The 16,714-nt window shown below is 34.5% G+C and overlaps 1 protein-coding gene across 4 annotated transcripts in view; it reads left to right on the plus strand.

Moving 5' to 3' along the window:
• Positions 1-2,358: 2,358 nt before the first annotated feature.
• NMI (N-myc and STAT interactor) overlaps positions 2,359-16,714 on the plus strand; it is a 44,018-nt gene continuing 29,662 nt past the window's right edge. The window contains exons 1-5 of one of the 4 annotated variants that reach the window (XM_074216015.1): positions 2,548-2,603; positions 4,881-4,957; positions 10,133-10,266; positions 10,745-10,837; positions 14,166-14,328. In XM_074216015.1, the coding sequence (XP_074072116.1) occupies positions 10,141-10,266; positions 10,745-10,837; positions 14,166-14,328 (382 nt within the window). In that variant the 5' untranslated portion in view covers positions 2,548-2,603; positions 4,881-4,957; positions 10,133-10,140. Of the gene's footprint in view, positions 2,484-2,523; positions 2,619-4,880; positions 4,958-10,132; positions 10,267-10,744; positions 10,838-14,165; positions 14,329-16,714 lie in introns of those variants that run through there. The other 3 variants (XM_074216012.1, XM_074216014.1, XM_074216013.1) reach the window with 3 other exon arrangements.

A 16,714-nucleotide genomic window follows, 5' to 3' on the forward strand; every position in this document is an offset into this window, starting at 1 on the left:
AACAAGTTTTTTCTGATGCACGAAATCCCTGTGAATTTCTTGAAGGTGGGAACTGTTTTTGTCTTTCTATCCTTGGGGCTTAGTATAGTGTCTGGCACTTAGTGTATGCTTGATCAATGTTTGTTGACTTGCAGGGGTCCAGCCTCCGTCGGGTCCTTGGAACTTGACAGGAGGGATAGAGTCGGCGAAATAAGTTGAGTCAACAAGTAGGTAAAGGCAGGAGCAGGTTGACTGACTGTCAGCTGCTTAGATTTATTTTTATAGTCTTAGAATCATATGAAACAAGCAAATTAAAATCATTTCCTTGGTTACAATCATTAAAATCATTTCCTTGGTTTTCATCATTAATCACATAGTTCATATGGTTACAAGTTTGATCATGTAGTGCTTCCAAGTGTGATTATCAATCATGTAATTAATTTTCTTGTCCCTGCTCATACCGTGATGACCTCAACCTGCCTGTTGCCTAGTTTGTTGTTGCATAGTAAAGTTATTGATTAAACAGAACTTTCCTTAGAATAATCTTTGATATAATTTGTTTAATGGAATGCTTCTATGTTTTTGTACTACATATGTAATGTTTTCAATATGCTCCCTTGACAACCTATAGTGAGGGTAGTTATGTTTGTCCACCTGTCCGTTGACTCCTTCAATAACTAATTTTCCTTTCAGTCCTTGTTGGTAGATGCTACGGTTTCTATGACTTTTTATTCTTTGCCAATAAACTAAGGCTGTTAGAGTTCACATATTAGTTACCTATACTAACTATTCTCTCACCATCTTTATCATATATTCCTGTGTATGATAAGGGGGGCAAAACTGTTAATTTCCCTGGAATTCTATCTGACCCATTTTGTATCTGGTTTCCCTGTATATATTCTGACATCTCCCTGGAACTCCCAGTGCTGTATCTTCCAAAGATTTCATAATGCTGAAGCCTTTTGTATATCTCAAGGAGAGGCAGTGCTGTTAAATTTGGACAGAGTTCACAATCTGTTTTATTCAAGGAATTTCTCTGAAATCCTTCCTTTATAGTCATTGCACTATTAGGATGAGTAAGTTTTGCAATCAATAATAGACCTATAAATATGGGTATTCATGGAATCCCTATATATATTGAAGAAGGAAATGTTGTTCCATCAGGCAGTGTGACTGCCCTGAGTCTTCTTGCCGCGACTGTGTCAAACAGCTTAGAGACCCTGGCTCCCAACATTGACTGACTAATGCTTTTTGAATCAGAGCACTGTTTTGAGTTAAAAGGACCTGGCTGCAAATCCTGGCTGATGTTCCTGCTTATTTGACCTTGGGACCATCACTTAACCACCATAGGTCTCAGTTTCTTTATTAGTAAATGAAAGTCCCTGACTTTAGGAAACTTAGATTTTTTAAAATGAGGAGATAACACTTGTATGGAAGAGGAGCCTGGAAAGGAAAATATGATCTGGGAGCACCCAGACATTCAAATGATTTATAAGGCAGTCAATGGGTGGGCCTTTTCTCCTGAAAAATGATAGTATTGTAATATTGATTTGATTACTGATCCTAGGTGGAAAGGGGAAGAGCCATTACTCTTCGATTCAGGGGTGGATCGCTGGATGGGACAGTGAAGTACTGTCTGGTTTGGTGACTTAGGATCAATTAACTATGGTGAGAATTGATCTAGATGACTTTTGGGGTCTCTCCTAACTCTAAATCTATGGTTCTACTTGAAAATTTCTTTCTATGTTTGCTTATATGAAAGTTATCCTTTATTTAAAAGGATATACCTGAATGCTATGTAATCTATCCTAAGAACTTTGCCCAATCACCATTCCAAGACTAATGATGAATAATGCTGCCCACTTCTGACAAAAAGTTGATGGACTCAATATACAGGAGAGGTATATTTTTTGATATGGCCAAAGTAGGAATTTGTTTTGGTTGGCTATATATCTTTGCTATCAAAATTTTGTTCTTTTTTTCTTTTTCAGTGGAAGGGTGGAGGGGGAGGGGAAAACACTTATTAATTGAAAAATATTTAATTAAAAAAGATGAAGCTCAGTCATTAAAGTAACAGTTGCTCCAGGGCAATGTTCCATACACTCTTAAAACTAAACAGAAAACAGAACAAAAGCTGTTTTGAAACAAAGTCATACTTTTTCGTTGAAAACCCGAGAATAGTCCTTGGTGCAATTCTCAAGGCAATAGGAAAAAAACAAAAAAGCTCCAAAGCCTGATTTGTCCCCTTTTTCCTCGATTCTCAATCTGGGCACTTCCTTTGAGAAAATGAGAAACCCCACAGCGAACTAACAGAACTACAAATTCTTTGGGAAGTTGGGAAACTGCGTTTGCACATAACAGTCCTTTGGGGAGGACTTGGCTCAGAAGACATATAGACTACAATGTGCTACTGGGCGGTTCTTTCCCTCCCACCCATCTTGACATGATTTCCAGGAAAAGGAGAGAGGCTGTTTGGTGCCAACGGCCCCTCCTAGACTTCCGAGGTAAGTCCCACCTCCTCGGTGAGACTGAGAGTGCCTCTGGAGGGGCTTCTGTGGCCCAGCCGCCGCCGCCGCCGCCCTTCCCGGCCTGCGTCCTCCAAGGCCAGGAGCTCAGATTGGGAGGTATGGGGCAGGCAGGTAATGGGGGGAGTATTTTGGGGTCCACCTGGGAGTTGAGGGCGATGTCAGGATTGGGAAAGGACACAAGCCATGCAAAGGGACAGCTTTGGCAGAGGAGCTGCTGGGGCGCGGAGCTCCGGCAGCTGTGGGATAGCCGGCTCCTTTCAGCCAGACCCAGGCTGCCAGCAGGGCTCCGGAGGACAGATCTGTCTGAGAGACGTTTCGCTTACTATCCTCTTTGCCCAACGGCCCTTTGGCAGAGCACCCCGGCCCCAGTCATGGCTCCCAGACTCGTAAACAGCCTGCGTTTTGTTTCACTTATGAAAGTGAAACCCCGCCCCAAATCCCGCCCATGAATCTTGTCTCTCAAAATTTATCTTAGTAGCTAGTTTCATAAGTCTATTTATTAGTGGAGTCCTAGTAGGAAACTAAAGCAAGTGGTCATTTCTTCTTAGCAGGATGAACTTTTTGCCGACTTGTTGAAATTAGAGGAAGAACTAGGTTCAAAGTGGGCTTCTGACATACTGTGTGACCCTGGCCAAGTCACTTTAACTTCTCAAATCCCCAGGAAACTCTCCATGATAAAAATGCTTGACATTTTTGAAATGCCATATAGCTCCCTTTCTCCAGTCCAGTGAATAATATTTTGAATGCATAGACCAAAACATACAGGAATGCAAAGAAAATGAATAATATCAAAATGTGGTCAGCAAAATACTTTTAAAAAAAGTTTACTTATCCCGGATTAAGAATTCCTACCTAAGACCATAAATTGCAAAGAAATTGCCATCTACATCTTTAAAGAAAGTTCCTCTATGAGAACTTTCTACATCAATGAAATGAAATTTTCTGTTCTCATCAAAATAAGAGGGGAGGGGAGGATGCTACTAAAAGATACCTTGAGGTATGGTCTTAATCTCACTGACAGAATTGGGTTAATTCCATTAAGTGGAATGGGGGATTCCTGATCAATAGCTCTGTGGCAATATATCTTTACAACTTGTTGAACCTCTTAAAATATATTTTTAAAAAAATGCAAACAGCCAAAGTAGACCCCATTTAATTCTTGAATATTTTAACTGTTATATTTACAATGAATAGTACAAGTATTCGAAAGAAAAAGCTTATAAAAATAAACTGGTTCTTCCCCAATATATGGTTTTAAACAAAAACGCCTTTTTAATTGCTCAGCTGGAATTAAGGTCAATTTGAATCTCAGTAATTCATTAAACCAGTTGTATGGCTATTATTGGTGAAGAATAGAATAGGATTTGGAGATTGGAAAGGACCTTAGAAATTATTTTTTACAGATAGAAAGTCGAAATCCATTGAGGAAAAGTAAAATACAAAATTATATGGTAGTAGGAACAAAGGGTTTGGTGAAGAAGTACTTTAAATTTTTTTTTTGATTTTTGATTTTTAATTTAACAAAAATCAAATTAGGATGGGCATTTGCATTATATATGTAGAAGAGAAAATGAAGATTGTATATTATATTATATCCAACTTGTTTTTATCTTTTAAGTATATAGTAAACTTGAATGGTAGCTTTCAAAGCTGTTCTGTAGATTCTATGTACTTTTCTTTGGTCTTCCTTCAATTCTTTTCTTGCAATTAAAAAAAATACCTCCAATGGTCTTGCTTTCCTGCCCACCCCCTTCTACTATTCCCTACCCCCTTCACTTTCCATCACTGAGAAGATTAAAGCCCTTTGTAAAAAATAAAGCCAAGTAAAACAAATTTCCACATTGTATCTAAAAATGTAGGGCTAATTCAACATCTTAAATGTCACTTTTCTGTCAAGAGATTAGTAGCAAGGTTCATCTTCAGTTCTCTGGAATTATTTTTGACTCATTGCACCTATCAGTTTTCAAGTCTTTCAAAGCTGTTAGATTTTTATAATGTTGTTACTGTATACATTGCTGTCTTGATTCTTCTTTCTGCATCAGTTCATACTTCCTACTTTTCTCTGAAACCAACCCTTTGATCATTTTTTATTATTATTCCATTAGTCATATGCCCATAATCATCCCCAAATATAATTTTCATGTCAATCCCAAATTCAAAAATCTTCAATGAATTTTCCTTATCAACAGAAAAAACTATATTTTTGATCTTAGATCCTCTACATTCTGCCTTATTTCCTGTTATTCTTAAGAAGGAACCCCTTCTAGAATGTTTGGTTTACTTCTGCTTTGCATAAATTGATACTAGCTTCTCTCTTGTTTTTCATTAAGTATTACTTATTGAACTCACAGATATTACTTATTGAATTCACAGATTTAGAATTGGAAGGGGTATTGGAGGCCATCTAGGGAGCTAGAGATTTCAAGAGGTTGCTCAAGGTTACAAAGATGGTAAGTGACAGATCCAGGATTGGAACTAAGGCCCTCTTATTACAAATCCATCAGCCTCAGATGATTTCCCATTTCCCCTTAACCCTCTTCGTCCCTACAATTGTCCCCTTCACATACTCCCCAGCTTTCAGCAAACCAGAAACTTTGTGTTTCCTTTTCTCATCTGCTTTTTTGCACTTCCGCCATTTGCACTCCATTTCCAACTCCCTCCCTACTTCCAACTTCATCTCTAACTATTGAATCCCCTTCCTTGACATGGAACCCAAAGGAAGTTTCATAAAGCTCTCCCTGATTAATAGTTTTAAGTACTTTCTTCATATTTCTCATGGTACATTGCTGAACTTCACTTTTGAAACATGCTTATTTGTGTAGTATCTACTCAAGTCCAAGTCCCATGTGACCAGGTTAGATAATTTGAATCAAGAATCATTTATTAAGAACTGGAGGCAGTACAAAGATTAAATTAGATTTAGTCATTATTCTCAGGAAACTCACAAAGAGAAAGCTTCATACTAATTCATAATTGGGCAAGGAGGAAATTAAAATTCCATTTGTTCATCCTTTCAACAAGCATTTAGTAAACCCCTACTGTTTGTAAGATATTGTGATAAGGGCTGAAAATTAAGACAACACAAAAAATAGTCCTTGTTTTCAAAGAGTTTACATTCTACTGGGGGAGGTAGCAACAATTAATTAAACAAATACAAGATAATTTGAGAAAGGAGAAATGAATAACAGGTAGCAAAATCAGGAAAGATGTAAGAAGTGATACCTGAGGTGCACTTTGAAGGCATTAGGGAGGATTTGTCAAGGCATGGAAAGAGAGTGGCTGTATTACTGAATTCAGGGAATAGCCTGTAGACCAGTTTGGCCAGAATAAAGAATATTTGCAAAGGAATAATATTAAGTAGAAGGGTAGGTTGGAATCATAGTATGAAGAGCTTTATATTCCAAGTTAGTAAAATGATAGACTGGAAAGATCTGAGTTTGATTTTTGATTCCGACACTAACTAGTCATGTGAGCAAGTCACCTCTTCCAGACTCAATTTTAAATTTATAAAATGAGTATAATAATAGTAGCTACTTCACTGAGGTGGGACGCAACCTAGATAATATATGCAAAGTGCTTTGAAAATTTTAAATCACTATAAAAATGTTAGCCAAGTAGAAAGTCTGTATTTCATCTTAAAGGTAGAAGAATTCTTGAGAGAAATGGCATGGTCTAACTATATCACATTTATAATTTAGGAAGATTATTGGTGGGTGAATTTGAGAGGGGAGATGCTAGAAGTGGGGGGATCCAATTAAATTAGGAGGCTACTACAGTAGACCAGTCAAATAGTGATAAGACCTGGACCAGTAGAGTGGCCGTATGAAGAGGAGAAGGTAATGGATACAACAAATTTTTGTGGAATTGAAGTTCCTAATGATGCTAATAAAATAAATTTAAAATGAAAGCCTGTGATTATCTAGTCCAACTCCCTCATTTTGTCCTGAGAGATGAAAAGAATTTTCCATAGTTCCACAGCCACTAAATGGTAGAGTTGTGATTAATAATGGCTATTTATGTTTGTTTAGCTCTTTAGTGACAGAAAGCTTTTTCCTCAGAGTAATTCTATGAAGTAGTTAGAACCAGGTCTACTGGCACCAGTTTACTGTTCTTTCCAGTGCATGAGCAAAAGTGGTCAAACCACATATGTCTTTAGTACCAGTTAGCTGGTATTTAACAATCACTCTTTACTTTGACTTTAGAAGTTAATTGAAAGTAAATTATAGGGGAAATCAGAGCACCATAGCTCTACATCTTAAAAAGGATCTTAGAATCATCTGGTCCTTAGACTTGGTTTAATCTCTTTTTATACATAGGGGAACTGAGGACAAACTTTAGTCCCTGAAACATCCTAGTCACTTGCTTCTCTGAATGTTTTTTAGTTTATTAAGGTCCTTCCAAAAATGGGCAGTGCCCACAACTGAACACAATAATCCAAATATTGCCTGACCAGTTCAGAGTACAGGTTTTCCATTTTTCTCTTCTCCCCCAGTTCTGTATATTATGCTTTTTTTTAATGTGGCCTAAAATTGCATTAACTTCCAGTAGAATGAAAGCTCTTTAGGATGACTTGCTTTTCATCTTGTCCATTCTAAAAAATATTTGTCTTATTCTGTATTCTGAGTTCTTCACCTCTATCATTCTATCAAGTGGGTAGCATGTTTTTTATTTTGTCTTTTGAAATTATGGTGGGTCATTACAGTGAATAGAGTCCTTAATTCTTTTGATGTTGTTTTCTTTACTACATTATTGTCACTGTATAAATTGTTCTCCTGGTTCTGATCAATTTATTCTGCATTAGTTCTTTTAAATTTTCCCAGGTTTCTTTGCAATTATTCTCTTCAAATTTTTTACCCATAATTTTTTCATCCATTTCACAATTTATGGACACCCTCTCAGAATTCCATTCTTTGCCATATCAAAAAGAGTTATATTTTTATATATTCAGAAAGTTTATTTTGCTTAGGACTAATTCCTAATCTTTTCTCCCTCTAATTCCCCCTTCTTTCTTGTATTTCTATAGCAAAGTCTTTTTCTGTGTATATGTGTGTAGGCATGTATTCTTCCTTCTTTGACAAGTTTAGATGAAAGTGAGGCTCAAGGGTCAGTAATTCCCTTTGAACACCTCCTCCTTGTCTGAATAGATATCTGCTTACATAACTTCATATAATAATTTCCTCTAACATACTTCCCCCCCATCCTCAGTGTTTCTCTCTTTTCCTTTCTTTTCATTCGTTTCTTAAGGTAATCAAGAAAAAACAGAATCCTCTAATTTTGACAAATTAGATTTTCTCTATGATGATAGCGTTCAGAGGGCATACATGCATTATTTCTCCATAGTTGAGTATAAGTAGGATATCATTATTCAGTCATTCGCATTGACCATTTTATTTTTCTTCCAAGTACTACAAATCCTTTTAACAAAGTGGTTGCCAAATTATATGTGATCCTATGTGTGATTCTTCAGAATTTGAATTCTTTCTTTCTGACTGCTTGTAGTATTTTTAATTTGATCAGGAAATCCTGAATTATGTTTATAAAGTTCTTGGACCCATTCGGTGGCTTTTTTTCCCCAGAAATTCTTTTTCTTTCCACTTTGACCTCTAGTTCTAAGAAATCTGAGCAGTTTTAAGATATCTTGAAATATGATATCTAGGCTATAGAGAGTAATTCTTAAATTTTTTCTTCCCAATTTTTATAGGTTTTTAATATTAGTATTATCTTACTTTTTTTCTTTGTGTGTGTTTCTTTTTTAACCTTTTGATTTAGTTTTAATATTTTTTTGTTTCATGTAGTCATTGACTTCTATTTGGTTTATTTCAATTTTTAGGAGTTTTCAGTTGAATTTGAAAGCAGGAAAGCCTGAGTTTACTTGGCATTAATGTGCCAAGCCATTAATTTCCTTTCTAATTCTTTCTTCCATGACTCTCATTTCTTTTTCATTTTTTTCTACTCTAGCACTTTCTTTTCATTGATTAAATCCATTTTTTTCACTCTTTAACAAATTTTGAGTTTTATCTTTTCTAGGAATTGAATTGAATTCTTGCCCAAGCTATGTTTTGAGGAATTGCTTATTGTTGTTTGAGAGTCATTATTGGGGAGACTAGGTGGCACAGTGGATAAAGCACCGGCCCTGGAGTCAGGAGTACCTGGGTTCAAATCCGGTCTCAGACACTTAATAATTACCTAGCCACGTGGCCTTGGGCAAGCCACTTAACCCCATTTGCCTTGCAAAAAAAAGTAATAAAAATAAAAAAATAGCTTCTAGAGAGTCATTATCTTCTGTGTTTGTGTCTTGAACATCTCTATCATCATAATAGTTTTATGTTGTATCATCATAATAACTTTTAATGGTATGTTTTTAGTGCTTGTTTTCTAGCCTATGTCCTGATTTCAGACATGACCGAATGAGAAATTAATTATAAAGCATTTAGCACAGTGCCTGGAAAAGAATAAGCATTATCAAAATGTTGTTATTATTATTATTACTTTCTTCCTCACAGCAGGCTCATAATATTCCTTATTTTATTTTACATCATTATTTCCTATAAAAAAAATCCTGATCACTCCAGTTGTCAGTCCTCTCTGCCACTCCTAGATGAGGAAATCTATATCTATGTCTTTATATGTATTTAAGAATAGCCAATGATAGCTAATATTTCTATAGAGTCTAAATGTTTCCAAAGAGCTTTGCATATGTTTCTCATTTAGTCCTCTTAACAACCCTCTGATGTAGGTGATATTATTTTCATTTTTTAAAGAAGAGGTGAGGCTCAGTGGTTAATTTAATTGCCCAAGGTCATAAAACTAGATATCAAGATTTGAACTCAGGCTTTCCTGCTTTCAAGTCCAACAACCTTTAAGCAGGAAAGCCAATATTATATTCGGTTGAATTAAATAAATATTTGTCAAGTATCCCTTGTTGGCTAGACATTATGCTAAGTATTGGAGATAGGAAAACAAAAGACAGTTCAAAGCATCATATAAACAGTAGATGGAAACATCTCATTTATTCACATATTTAAGAAAATACTTCTTGGACTCAAAAAAGGAATACTGAACATAAGTTTAGCTTTTAAAGAGGAACATATTCCTACTTAAATCACAAATTGTGAAGAGAGTATTATAAGATTATATTGCCTTACATTTGGATAGTTCTTTGTAATCCTCTCATTTGAACCTTCTTATAATCTCATGCAATAGAGAGAATAGTTATCCCTTTCTCCTACCTTATAAATAGCTGTTGAAACTGGAATCTCAAGTGATTCCATCCTAGGACAACTATTCCAGTATAGGAATGCTAACCATCATACTTATTCTTTTTTTTCTGTCATAATTTCAATATGTTAGGCAGATAATTCAGAACATTGGGTCTTAAGTATTATTTTAATCCTGGAAATAAATCGAAAATTTTACTTTGCATTGTTTGTGATCTAGAAAGAAAGAAATACAGGATTAATAAGGGAAAAAAAACCCAAGGAAATAGAAGAGTTAGGAAAGAAGCCTTCTTAAAACTTGTTTGTCATTCATGAAAATATGACAGTTATTACTTCATTTTCCTAAATCTGAGATTAAATATTCCTAAACTTAAGTCTGTGAATATTCAAAAGATGATTATTTTCTAGAAGAAAAAATGACAACAGCTCAGGAAGAAGACTTGCAGTTGCTTCTTGATGTGTTTCTTGAAGATAAAAATAACAAGATAATAGAAGAAGAATTGAAACAACTAATAGAAGACCCAAGAAATAATGTACAAAAGGTACAAGTATTAATTGGGACAATTTATACAAATTAATCAATTTGGTTTCATTGCCAATTTTGTATCTATTTTCTGATAGTCTATTTTTTCCAGAAATGGAATAGTTTATAATACATGATCAAATTAAAAATCCTTTAAAATATTATATTTAATTTTGGTTTTAAACAAATCAATTTAAGATGATTCAATCAATATTTACTGAGCAGATTTGATGTGTGGAGAGCACTGATGTGAGATTATTGGGAGAGATTACAAAGACAGATTCTTGCCCTTAAGGAGTTTACAAACATCTATAATGCAAACTAGAGCATGATAAATTCATGAGAAAAACAAAATGCTAATAAGCAAGGTACAAGGGAAGAAAGAGAATTTCTGACAGCAAATTCTCCAGGTTGGAACTATTAGATATTCCCTGCTGGTAAGCATTTTGTTTAATGTGAAAAATTGATTTCATTTGTTTTTTTCACCAATTTTTCAGAGCATTGATGAAATGATAAAAGCAAATATTGATCTAAAGTTGGAGATTAAAAAGCTTGAAACAGATCTGCAACAACCTTCATCATCTTTTCTGGTAACTTTGTACTTAAATGTTTTATCTATCCTTTTTTTTTTAGTCAATACCTTTTTTTTAAAAAGAGAAATCCTTTAGGTTTATTATACAAAAATCCACTTTAAAACATGTTCATTATTGTTTTAAGTCTGATTTCAATATGTGCTAAATAATTTTTGACCAAATATTGGAATTGAATGATAGTTGAAATTTTTTTTTTTGTAAGACATGACTTGCCCAAGGTCACACACCTAGATAATTAGTATGTGTCTGAGGCTGTATTTGAACTCAGGTCCTCCTGGCTCCAGGGGTGCTCTATCCACTGCACCACCAAGCTGCCCCCAACAGTTGAAACTTTTAATCCAGTTTGATGCAATAAATTCATTTATTTATGAATGTAGCTTACATTTAATTCTCCAACTTTAATCTTTAGTATTTAAATTTTCTCAGCAAGATCCTCTCAAAGGAAAAAACCTTTACTTAAAGGATTAATTTAATAATTAGACCTGTTTCATTTCTGTTTCCAATACATTTGTGAGAGTATGGTTCATTTGTGAATGGATATAAAGCAGAGATCTTGTGATGAAGTCACTGAAAAAATCTTCCTTTCTTCCTTCTTTCCATCCTTTTTCTTTTCATAATTCAGAACTTTAGGGGAACCCCCCCCCAATTAAACACAGTTTGAGGTATAAATTGGAACAGAAGTAGTTTGGCTAAGAAACTGACTCTTTAGTATACAGCTTGCTTTCCTTTTTAAGTAAATTTGACATAACTTTCAAAATTGTATTGCTCAATATGCAACTTTAACTTTTAACGTTGTTTTGCTTATTTCTGTTTCTTTCTAACTTTTCTTCTTTAAAAGAAGAAGCTTCAATAATCCTCTTTTCTTTTCCTTTTTTTTTTTTAAAACTCTGTAGTGTTTTGTAATTCCCAGATTCCCCAATGCAGGAAGAAAAGCAAAATTTTTATATCAAATATGCACATTCAAGCAAGACAAATGATTAGATTATCCATACCACCTCTGTGTTTGGATGAGGACATCACACTTCCTCATTAATGTTTTGAAATCATGGTTGATCATATATTGATGAAAGTTCTTAATTCTATAAAAGCTGTTTTTTCTTTACAGCATCATTGTAGAAATTTTTTTTTGGAAAAATATCTTACAATAGTTTAAAATTATATAGGAATCTAATTCATTTGTCTTATAGTGGAGAGATTCTATGATATGTCCAAGGTCAAAGAGCTAGTTTTCAGCAAATCTTTGCATTCTAGGACCAAGCTTCCCTGACTTGTATGGTAGCTTTCTTCCTACTATTTCTGATGCTTCAGAAATTTTCATTCTATTCATTCATTTTTTTCACTCATTCATTTAATGTAGTATCATAGGGATCTTAAAAGTAATTTTATTTTATAGGAGAGAATCTGAGTCCTACAAAGAGTAAGTTAGAGCAAATGCTCTAGGTCAGTAGTTAAGTTGCAGAGTCAAGAAGGGTACCCAAATTTTCCAAATCCATCACTCTTCTTCTATCCCACAATGCCTCACTCTCAAAACTCTTTGCTTCTTCTGAAGGAATTGGAACTATTTTTGCAAAAGCAATCTTATAATTCATAGAAATTTCAATTGGGTTATTAAAAAGGTTATCACAAATTTGCATTTGAGTATAGACTGAAATTATTTATCTGAATATTTATAGAAATAATAGAAAATTATATTTACCATTAAGTAGTAAAACTTTATTTTACTATTTAGGTAACAAAATTATATTTATCATTAATATCTTTGGGATATTAATATATGAAGTAAAATGGCAAATAGATATGCAAAGGTTTTATTATTTGTTGTTAAATCAATATTTCTTATTATGATTATCTCAAGGTATTATTCCTAATAATGGTGATTAGAGCTTATTAGGTCAGTAATGAGAAAGTGTTGAATCAATCATTCTTACAACCACATCATGAGACTGAAGAGTGAATATGGTAGAAAATGGAGTCTGGTGAATGTGACAGAATTTTCAATTCCATGGTTCATTGCTAAGTAGCTCTGAGGCGATCATTCAAATTCAAGAGAATTTGGACTTGACATTTTTTCACTATAAAGTATGCTTTTCCTTTATTAGTATCAACTGTGCTAGTCTCCCTCAATGATCATTAGGAAAATAGCAGCTAGTCAATTCAAATAGTTTTTTGATGTAGTTATTGGTTGGTGTCCAAGGCTCTTCTATCCTATTTGGCCTATCTTTGGCATATGCAACCATCTCTTGGTCAGTGAGGAAAATTAGTCCTCTTCCTCATTTTTTTTTCTGAGCAGCTAGATGAGTACATAAATCTAAGTTTTGGTATTACTAATTAACAGGAAGTAAGATGAATCTAGGAAAGAGTAACAATGTAGCACAGCATTTATCATCCCAATCACCAAATAGGCTTCACTACCAATTAATCTTCCTTTAAACTGAGCATGATTTATCTTTCTTCAGATGGCCTTGGACAGACTATCATTGGAGTTTGGGTAGGGAACAGAGCCAGCGGTTTGAGGGACCTTATTTCTAAGGTAGTGTGGGTAGTAGTTTGAGGAAGTTGATTCTTGAGAAGCAGGGATTTAAGCTAAAGGCAAAGTTCTTGCCATGAGTATTCCATGATCAGATAATCAGGGGAGCCAATAACATGTTCTGCATTAATAATATTTTCTTCATCACAATCTTAAAATCTAGGCAAACTGCCAAACAATAGGCCAAACCTTGATTTGTAACATTTGCTAATTTCCAAGGTACAAGTGGGCAGTTAGGTGGTACAGTGAGTAGCACTCTGGGACTGAAGTTAGGAAGACCTGAGTTCAAATCTAGCTTCCAATACTTACTAGATGTGTGCCCTTGGAAAAATCACTTAACTCTAACTGTCTCAATTTCCTCATTTGTAAAATGACCTAGAGAAGGAAAGAGCAAAATGTTCCAGTATCTCTGGGATCACAAAGAGTCAGACAAGACTGAAACGACTGAGCAGCAAAGGTATAACTGCTCCCACTGAAAATTGTCTCTCTGGTCTGGATGAGTTGGCTCCAGTATACCTCTAATAGAGAACCATCAGTAGAGGGAAAAACAATTTAATGTCTATTAAGTAGACACATTGTGGGATAGTATAAAGAAAGCTAGACAAATCACTTAATCTCTTGGTACTATCAAGCAATTCTTTAAAGTTATAAAGTAATTGACGAGTTGCTCATCTGCACCAATGTAAACTTTCCATACTTAGAGCTATTTGATGATTTTTTTGAAAACCACTATTACAACTGGAAAGATCTATGAATTATCTTGTCTTGTCCTTAATAAAATTTTTCTGTTTAAATTAGATTAAAAAGAATGTTCCTAAAAAGAAAATGAAGCTTGTATCAGTGGAGAGAACTAAGGATAACAGCAAATATTTAAACAGTTCCTGTTCATTTCAAGTAACCACACAACTTGAATATGAATTGCAGAAAGGACAAGCACTTATCACTTTTGAAGATGAACAAGGTATCTTTTAAATTTTTAAAGAAAATATGAAAATCAATTGGTCAAAAAATTTATTAAGCAATATGTGCTTGCTGGGAATACAAAGAAAGGTAAAAACACAGACCTAGTACTCAAAGTGTATGAATTCTATTGGGGGAATCAAGATGCAAAAAAATATGTACTTAATAGATGCTTGCAGATTAGATGAGAAAGCACCTCCGTGGGAAGACAATGGAGGATAATGAGATATAAAAAAGACATATATTATTGTAGCTTTACCCCAACTCTGGAGGTTTCTTAGAAGAAGATACCAATAGTGGTGGCTAAGACAGTCTTAGCTATAAGCTACTGGGAGAAGAGAGTAGAGAGCAGAAAAGATGTGATCAAGTCTATCAGGTTGTGTACTGTGTAGAACACTGGCTTGGAGTCACTAAGACCTGAGTTCAAATTTTATCTCAGACACTAACAGAATTATTCTAAATAGGTCACTTATCTCAACCCTACTTTCTTTATCTGTAAAATAGGGATAAGCATAACTTATATCTAATAGGATTTTTATGAGAATCAAATGAGATAATAAATGCAAAGCAATTTGAAAACCTTGAAGCTATATATAATATATATATATATATATAAATTGTAATAATAACAATAATAATTATTTTTGGTCATTGGAGAACTTCAGAATTGGAAAGTACAAGGGTTGGAGCAGGATCAGGGGTTTGTTCAAGAGCCAGCAGTGGCTACTCTACTACAGAAACCCCACCCTCAAGTCCCATTCCTCTGGGACTACTTTTAAGTTCAAACATCACCAAAGAGGAGTTGACTCTGGACAGTCAGCAATGACATAAAATGAAGAAAAATTATCTCTACTGAGCTACAATTAAATGCTAGATGTTTTTTGAGAAGATGTTATTACAAGAGTCTGATTTCACTGTATTTTATTGTTCTTCCTCAGAGAAAAACCAAATTTAGAAATTTAAGTTATATTTACCAGGACATTGAGATATAGCATTTCCTCTAATCTTGATCCTTTTCCTCCCTTGAATCAATAGCCTAACTAGTTGTTAGGCTGCTGTGAATTCCCCCTTTAAGAGTAATGTGAAAGAATTAATTTGCTTCCTTGAATTCTGAAAATAAATTTGACCCTAGACCTAAAGCATGGCTCAGACATGAACTAGTAGTATGAACAATTGGGCAGATTCAAGCAGGTACCTATCTATAGATTTTTATGCTAATTCATCAATTAAAAATCAATTAATTTGAGTAATTTTAAATAAATTAATTTTGGATAAATCCATTTAAAAACTGCCAAATTGCTAACTTTATTATTCAAATCAAATTCTTTTTCTCAGAGGCAATTGGTTGGAGTGGTGGATAGTGCCCTGAAATTGGGAGCTTTGCTACTCCCAGATCAATGTGTGACCCTGGGCAAATCATTTAATATCTGCCTCAGTTTTTTTCATCTATAAATTGAGAATAATTATAGCATCTACTGCCCAGAATTTTTGAGAGCCTCAAATGAGATAATATTTGTGAAGTACTTAGCATACTACCTAGCATGTAGAGTAGATACTTAATAAATGCTTGTTCCTTTTCCTTTCTTCTCTTCAAACTGATTTGAAGAGAAAATCCAGGATTAGTAGGCTAGAAAACTAGTGGATCAGTATGTTCCTAATTTAATTTTATTTAAGAATAAGTTTAAATTAAACTAAGTAAAGTTGTATCTACTGCTTTTAGGAAGCTTGGTGGGATGGAGGGAGATAATCAGAATTTCTCTATGTAAACACTGATGAATCTGTAGTAAAGTATTTATAGAAAATTTAAATTGTGGACATCTACAAGAAATCTTGTTTTCAAACTCAAAGTCAGATGGTCTTTATTATCTTTTATTTATTTTTTTCTCTTAATGGTGTTTGCAACCAATTAGAGGCATTTTTTTTCAGAGAATAGGATTAAGTTACTTGCCCAAGGTCACACAGCTAGGTAAATATTAAGTATCTGAGGTCAGATTTGAACTCAGGTCCTCCCCACAGGATCGGTGTTCTATACACTGTAACTCCTAGCTGCCCTTGGCATTTTACAACAAAGCCATTAATTCCATCCTCCATCCCAAAAATGTCAATATCCTAAGGACCTCCAAAATTGTCACAGATATTCTCAGACAGGTAAAGCTGATGAGGACAAATTGGTCAGGCATACTTAACCTGAGCTCATCAACCAGTCTTCTCCATATTTCCTAACCTGGGGACATACATATTCAGGATCCCAGGAGGCCTCAACTTTAGTTTGTTATCTGTAGGGGAAATTATAATGGACTGTTCTCTTAAGAAACCCAGGATGATAGAAGTCAGTGACTTTGAAAGTGCAAGTTAATTCAACGAGGGTAGTCTCAATTTAGGTATTA

Source organism: Macrotis lagotis, chromosome 1, assembly GCF_037893015.1.
Source record: "Macrotis lagotis isolate mMagLag1 chromosome 1, bilby.v1.9.chrom.fasta, whole genome shotgun sequence".
NCBI classification, from domain to species: Eukaryota; Metazoa; Chordata; class Mammalia; order Peramelemorphia; family Peramelidae; genus Macrotis; species Macrotis lagotis.